Source organism: Lipotes vexillifer, unplaced genomic scaffold (genome assembly GCF_000442215.2).
Source record: "Lipotes vexillifer unplaced genomic scaffold, Lipotes_vexillifer_v1.1 scaffold2108, whole genome shotgun sequence".
In the NCBI taxonomy this organism is placed as follows: Eukaryota; Metazoa; Chordata; class Mammalia; order Artiodactyla; family Lipotidae; genus Lipotes; species Lipotes vexillifer.
In genome coordinates, this window is record NW_006778569.1 from 83695 (window position 1) to 90810 (window position 7116).

A 7116-nucleotide genomic window follows, 5' to 3' on the forward strand; every position below is an offset into this window, starting at 1 on the left:
CCCGTGTCCCCTGCATCGGCAGGCGGACTCCCAACCACTGCGCCACCAGGGAAGCCCCGATTAGCTTTTTTAAATAATTTTTTTACTGTGGTAAAATACACAAAGTGTAAAATTTACAATTTTAACCACTTTAAAGTGTGCAATTTAGTGACATTAAATACATTCACAGTGTCATGCAACCATGACACCATACATTTCCAGAACTTTTTCCTCATCCCAAATGGGCCAATCTCTGTGCCTGTTAAATATTAACTCCCCATTCCTCCTTTCCCCCATCCCTGGTAACTCTATTCCAGTTTCTGTCTCTATGAATTTGCCTACTCTAGGTACTTCATGTAAGTAGAATTGTATAATATTTGTCCTTTTGTGTTTGGCTTATTTTAGCATAATGTCCTAAAGTATCATCCATATTGCATGAGGTGTGAGAATTTTATTCCTTTTTGCGGCTGAGTATTCCATTGTGTGTATACATCACATTTTATCTGTTCATCTGTTTAATAGACACTTGGGTTGTTTACACCTTTTGGCTGTTTTGAATAATGCTGCTGTGAACATTGTTGTACAAGTGCTTGAGTCCCTGTTTTCATTCCTTTTGGGTATATACCTAGGAGTGGATGCTGAGTCATGTGGTAAGTCTCTGTTTAACTTTCTGAGGAACTGCCGAACATTTCCACAGCAACTGCACCAGGGTTCCAGTTTCTCCATGTCCTCGCCTACACTTGTTATTTTCCCTTTTTAAAAACTATGTAACAGTCATCCTAATGGATGTGAAGTGATATTTGTGATTAGTTTTTTAAAGTCTCCTATTAGTGATTTTTATCTTCTTGATCTTTTAAACAATTATGTAAAAATCCCATGATGGTGGAGTTGAAAATTTCTCCTTGTAGTTCTGTCAGTTTTTTCTTTATATTTGAGTTTATTTTATAAGTTACATCCAAATTTAAAATCGCAGTGAATTATTCTGGTAGACTTAAATTTGCAGTGAATTGAACCATTGAGCATTATATAATGACCCTGTGTTGTGCTTTTTGTCTTAATATTCTCTTGTCTGATATTAATATTCCTATGCTATCTTTCTTTTGGTTAGTATTTGCAAGGTGGATGCTTTTTTCCTTTACTTAATGTATCTTTCATGTTCTTCCTTTATACTTTAGCATTATGAAATAAACATTTCCATGCTAAACGATTTTAATTTTTAAAGTTTATAATACTCTTGATTTAATTACTGTGTCATAATTTGTGTAACCAGTCCACCATTTTCGAGTACTTTGATAGTCTTCATTTTTTTCTTTTGTTTGCTCTTGAATGAGATCATGTATATCTTGTGTATATAGCTTTTTGTTGTTGGATACTTTCTTTTTTTTTTTTTTTTGATACATTCATTTGGATGAACTCTTAGAATTATTGGATTTCTTGGGTATACACATGATTTTTTGGCCTTTGATACTGCCATATTGCTTTTCAAAGGAGTTGTACCTACTTACAATGTCACCAGCACTGTTAAATGTCTGCTAGACACCACTTATCATATGATACACCATAATTTCATGAATTTCTAAGAAAGAAAAAACTTTTTCAGTTAAACTGACACAGTGCTTATTTAGAATTTTTATTTCATGCCTATTAGAAGATACCTTTTAGGTGTGGGTATGCATAGGTTTTTATCATATCACTTCTGAATATATATAAAAAGGGAAAAAGCCAATTAAAATGGTTAAGGTGTTTCTAAAGCTTCACATTTAGTGTCCACTTCTATGTTACTTCTTGACTCAAAGTACTTTTAATATTTTTCTACACTGTACATCAAGAATGTTGGTGATAGCAGAAAACTTAATAACCTGATTTTAAAATGGGCTAAGGATTGGAATAGACATTTCTCCAAAGAAGAAATACAGATGGCCAACAGGTTTATGAGTAGATGTTCGATTATCTAATTATCAGGGAAATGCAAATCAGAACCACAGTGAGGTAACACCTTATGCCTGTTAGGATGACTGTTATCAAAAACCAAAAGACTAGGATTGGTGAGGATGTGGGGAAATTGGAACCCTTGTACATTTTTGGTGGGCATGCAAAATGGTGCAGCTGCTGTGGAAAACAGTATGGAATTTCCTCAAAAATTTTAAAAATAGAACTACTGTTATAATCCTGTTATCCTACTTCTGGGTATATATCCAAAGGAAATGAAAACAGGATATTAAAGAGATGTCTGCACTCAAATGTTCATCGCAGCACTTACTCATAATAGCTAAGCTGTGGAAACAACCTAAAAGTCCATCAGTGGAGGAATGGATAAAGAAAATATAGTATACACATACAATGGAGTATTATTCAGCCTTAGAAAAAGAGAACTGCAAAATGCCACAACATGGGTGGACCTTGGGGAGATTATGCTAAGTGAAATAAGCCCGTCACGAAGAAATAGTGCATGATTCCACTTAACGTGAGCTATATCTAAAGTAGATTCATTAGAAGCACAGAGTAGAATGGTGGTTGCCAGGGATGGGAAGTTGTTGATCACCAGGTATAAAGTTTCAGTTATGCAAAATGAACAAGTTCTAGCAATCTGCTATACAACACTGTGCCTGTAGCTAACAATGCCGTACTGTGCCCCTGAATTTAAGAGGGGAGACCTCATGTGTTCTTACCAGAATAAAAAATTAAAGAAATATATTGGTGAGGGAATTCCTTGGCGGTCCAGTGGTTAGGACTCGGCGCTTCCACCTTAGGTGGCGCAGGTTCAGTCCCTGGTTGGGAGAACCAAGATCCTGCAAGCCTGTGGCATGGCAAAAAATAAAATACTGGTGATGAAGTGCTTCTAGTGAGTGTCTGGTCAATAACAGTTACATGATGCTCTTGATTGTGCAGTGCATGTTGATTTCAGTTATATTGAAATGTGAAAGATTCCATCCTAGAATCCCTAAAATATGGTGATTTCACTATAATGTCATTGCGTATCATTATTTAATGTTTTTCCCTATCCCAGTGAGGTATGAAGTGTCATCCATATGAATTTTAACTTGCATTTTTATTAATGAAGTTGAATATTTTTCAGTATTTGTAGGAGTATTATTTTAGTAACTGTTAAGATCTTTAGTATTGAAACTAAAGGTTAGATGTTTCTGATTGTATTCAAGTTTACAGAGTTTTTCCTCAGACCGCTTAATGTGGATATTACTTGATTTTTTTTTTTTTTTTTAATGTAGTTTAAGAAATACTCTCTGGAACTGGCATTTATGACAGGTGTGAAGCTGTTATTCATGAACTTGTACGTTAGAATCACCAAGGAGCCTGTTGAAATGTAGCTTCTGGCCCTGTTGCAGAGTGATTTAGTGTGGAATGAGGTGCAGGAAACTATTCTTAACAAACTCCCCCAGGTGATTACCATGCTGTGGACCATGCTGAGAGGCTGTGGAAGGTTGAGGTGTAGTTACAGCTACAGATTTTCTGAGAACCTCTTTGGTAATACTGGCTGAAAAATTAGAGGAGTAGAATACATGACTAGAAGGCCATGGAAACTTGTTAATAAACTGCTTTTAATGTTAAGAAGTGAAGAATTTCAATTATTAAATGTGAAGGGTCCAGCATGTCTAGGTTTTTGAGAAGAATTACGTGGTAAGTCAGGATTGTTGAATGTCGCATATAGTTCCATCTTCTGTAACAATGTGAAAAAAGAAAAATGAGATTTTTGTTAAGGTAATTCTTTTACATTGGTAATTGCTTCATTTCAAGGTTTTCTCAGTACCTGTGATGTCTAGAGTAAACAGCTTAGGCTAAAACAAGGTTTGATTACTTAAGCAGAATGTAAGTTCCAGGAAGGAAATGGTACTCATTCTTCTATTTGTAGACTCTAAAACAGTGCTTGGTGCGTGGTGGGCATTCAGTAATATTTGAATGTATGAATATGCAGAACAGTTTATATATCAAGTACTCTTCAGGGAGTAGGAGTTTGCTTTGAATCACTTAAAATTGCCTATAGGAAGTTGTTGCAATGGATCTTATCAATACATAGACTTTTTATTAATCCTGCTATGGATTTTTTTTTTTTGCCCGGGGCCCGCGGCATGTGGGACCTTAATTCCCCAACCAAGGATGGAACCCCCCCCCCCCCCCCCCACTTAGTTCCCCCAGCAGGGATCGAACATGTGCCCGCTGCAGTGGAAGCTCGGGGTCTTAACCACTGGACCACCAGGGAAGTACCCCCTGCTATGGATTTTTAATTGAGGTTCATTTATTCTTGAGATTGTGGGAATAATCATTATATCATTTAGATTCTTATGTAAATTACCTTTTAAATTTATAATTGGTAGTATGAATAGAGCTCTTGAATTAAAAGCATTACTATTTTCCTTTTAGGAGTTAATGGAGCAGTTTCATCAAGTTGAATCTCAGCTAAATAAGCTAAATCATCTTCTTAGTGATATTCTTGCTGATGTGAAGACAAAAAGAAAAATTTTGGCATCTAATAAACTGCATCAAATGGAAAGAGAATTATATGTATACTTTTTAAAAGATGAAGATTATCTGAAAGATATTGTGGAGAATTTAGAAAACCGGTCAAAGATTAAGGCTGTTGGTCTTGAAGATTGAAAATGAAATCTTTACTGCACGTGCTGTGTTTTAATATTTTATATATTAGGAGGAGAATATAGCTAATAAACACTGAAAATTTTAAATTCGAGGTCAATGGAACATTTCATTTAATGAATTCAAGTATTATATCAATTTGGTTTATTATATGTTTGTTCAAAGTACCAGTGCTTTTTATGACTTGAACATTTGCTTGGTGGCACTTAGTCCTGGTAACTTTTAAGTTACAGGGAAAAAGCATTATTATATAATGCAGATAATTTTTACAGAGTTAATTGTATCTCATTTTTTTTCTTTTAGAGATAGAAATTTCTGCTGTTAAATATTTTAAAAATTTGTAAGACTTTGAATCAGCATTGTTAAAGCTGTACACCTTAATAAATGGAATGGTTAAGTCCCCTCATATTTGTCTATGAAGTAAAGTTCTGCCACTCAAACTGTATTCACCTATAATTCCCTGCTGTAGACTTCGAGACTTAAATTTTAATGTTCCTGCTTGTACCACAAAGAATGTCAAGTCTCCATTGGCCATTGCTCATTTTAGCGGTTGGGTCCTAGGGATTCAACATATCTGCAGGACAGATCTCAGCAGTGCTTTGACTTCAGTCTGACTTACATATAATGAATGTCTTTCAAAATGAAATTTCAGAATTCCATAGAAGTGGTTGCTTAGATGACGTATAACGCTAATCAGTTTCTTAGGAGTGAAAATACCTAAGTGTTGGATTCTATTGGTTGGGATACAAGTGTAGTATTTGGACAATTAGAAATTATTTTAAGAGTTGAGGTAAAATAATTTGAAGTGGCTTATTTATCAGTTATTACATCAAATGATTCTTGAGTGCCTAGTTTATATGTGACCTCTGTTACACACTAAGTAAGCTTTATGGAGGAAAGAGAAGATTTAGACACTACTTTCAAGAAATATTACTGCTCCAAAAATGTATTACCTGCTTGTAATGTGGAATGCCTGTCTAAAAACTTCACATTTTAGGTGATGTTTATGGAGTTTTTTAGCTATAACCATCAGAAAATGGGTATGCTTAGGTGACATATGGGCCTTGACAATTTTGACCAAATATGTTTTTCTGATTATTGTATTTGTACATTTTTCAAATTTTGTATTTGTTAAGTAGATCTTAATATGCTTGAAAAATTTGTAGCAATAAGTTTTGCCTAAGATTTTGTTATTATTATTTTGTTATTAACAAAGGTGACCTTTGTTTGTTCCTGTTTTTCCCTCTGCCCTACCTTGGAATTGAGCATTTACTTGAAATTTTTCTCCTCTCCAGTAATGTGGGAAAATGTCACCTGGTTTTCTGGTTCATGAAACAGCAAATTCTGTTTAGATTAGTGCCAGATACATTAGATGTATTACCAGCTACTCGATGATTTGTACTGTCCCTTCTAGACCTTCACCTGCTCAGCCCAGGGGACCAGTACAGCCCAGCAGTGCAAGTGAAAGGATGTTAGGTTATGCGTCTGTCATAATAACCCAAGTCAGTTAAAAATAATTTTTATGTTACTAGATCTGTATGTTCGAAGATTATAATAGCCATTTGGTTCAAACCTCAGGAAGTAGGAAATATTTGAGTAGATTGCTTGCTTCAAGATTGGGGATACATTCTTTACTTTGTTGTCTATTTACCATAATACCCAGTTGAGCCTCTAAATGGTTCACTTTCTTCTTACTATCCTATCTGTATTATGGGAACAATTAATACCTATTTCCTGTAGTGGTGAATATAGTAATTTTTATGAATGTCTCTACGTAAAAATTTTTACATGTTTCTTGTTTTGAAGTCTCAAAATTAATATATGGGTATTATGTTTATCTTATGTTTAGGATTTTATGAAAATGGAAAATTACGAGGCATTTGTAGGCTTTGACCTCTGTAAGATACCACTCTCCAGTGTTGCTCAGAAGATTATGTCTGCTATGCATTCAGGTGATTTAGTGGAGTCTAAGAATTGGACAGAGAGTGAAAAGAGTGAGTAATATTTATGAACCTTCATATTTTTTGTCACCTTGAGTCTTAATTATTCTTAAGACTAAGTTTTGAAAATCATTGACCTTAAAAATGAAAGAGTTATTTTACCAGCAAAAGTGGGTTTACTCGAGGACAGCAGAGAATTGCAATTTGGGACAAGCATGCTATACAAAGGCCAAAGGCAAGTCTAACAAAGGAGAGTAATGTTATTTTATAGAGAAAAAGGTGGATGTTGGCAGGGGTTGTTTTGAATCAAAGTCCACTGGAGAAAAGTGAGAGTTCAAAGTGCTAATGGTTTCCGGCTGAGTTGCTGGGGAAGTGGATTTCTTGTAGGAGATTCCCTGTACATCTTTTCCTTTGGGGACCTGTAATTGATGATTCTTTCCTGTTGATTCTTCCTCCTGCTGACTTTGAGTGGTACTGCATGAGAGCTCCCCCTTCTGGCCTGCCAACTCCATCTTAGTGAGGCTTCTCCTTACTTTCACAAAACGAAATGTAGCAGAGTTTTTCTATAGAACTTTTTATTGTGTAGGGA

At 35.2% G+C, this 7116-nt stretch overlaps 2 protein-coding genes across 2 annotated transcripts in view; both read left to right on the forward strand.

Moving 5' to 3' along the window:
* The window catches only part of HAUS3 (HAUS augmin like complex subunit 3), an 11115-nt gene extending 6442 nt beyond the window's left edge, over positions 1 to 4673 (forward strand). The window contains exon 4 of the mRNA XM_007451696.1: positions 4357 to 4673. Coding sequence (XP_007451758.1) covers positions 4357 to 4590 — 234 coding nt within the window. The 3' untranslated portion in view covers positions 4591 to 4673. The remainder of the gene's footprint in view (positions 1 to 4356) is intronic.
* Positions 4674 to 6448: 1775 nt separating this feature from the next.
* The window catches only part of LOC103086058 (DNA polymerase nu), a gene marked incomplete at its 3' end in the record, with an annotated part of 63932 nt that continues 63264 nt past the window's right edge, over positions 6449 to 7116 (forward strand). Inside the window, exon 1 of the mRNA XM_007451699.1 lies at positions 6449 to 6581. Coding sequence (XP_007451761.1) covers positions 6449 to 6581 — 133 coding nt within the window. The remainder of the gene's footprint in view (positions 6582 to 7116) is intronic.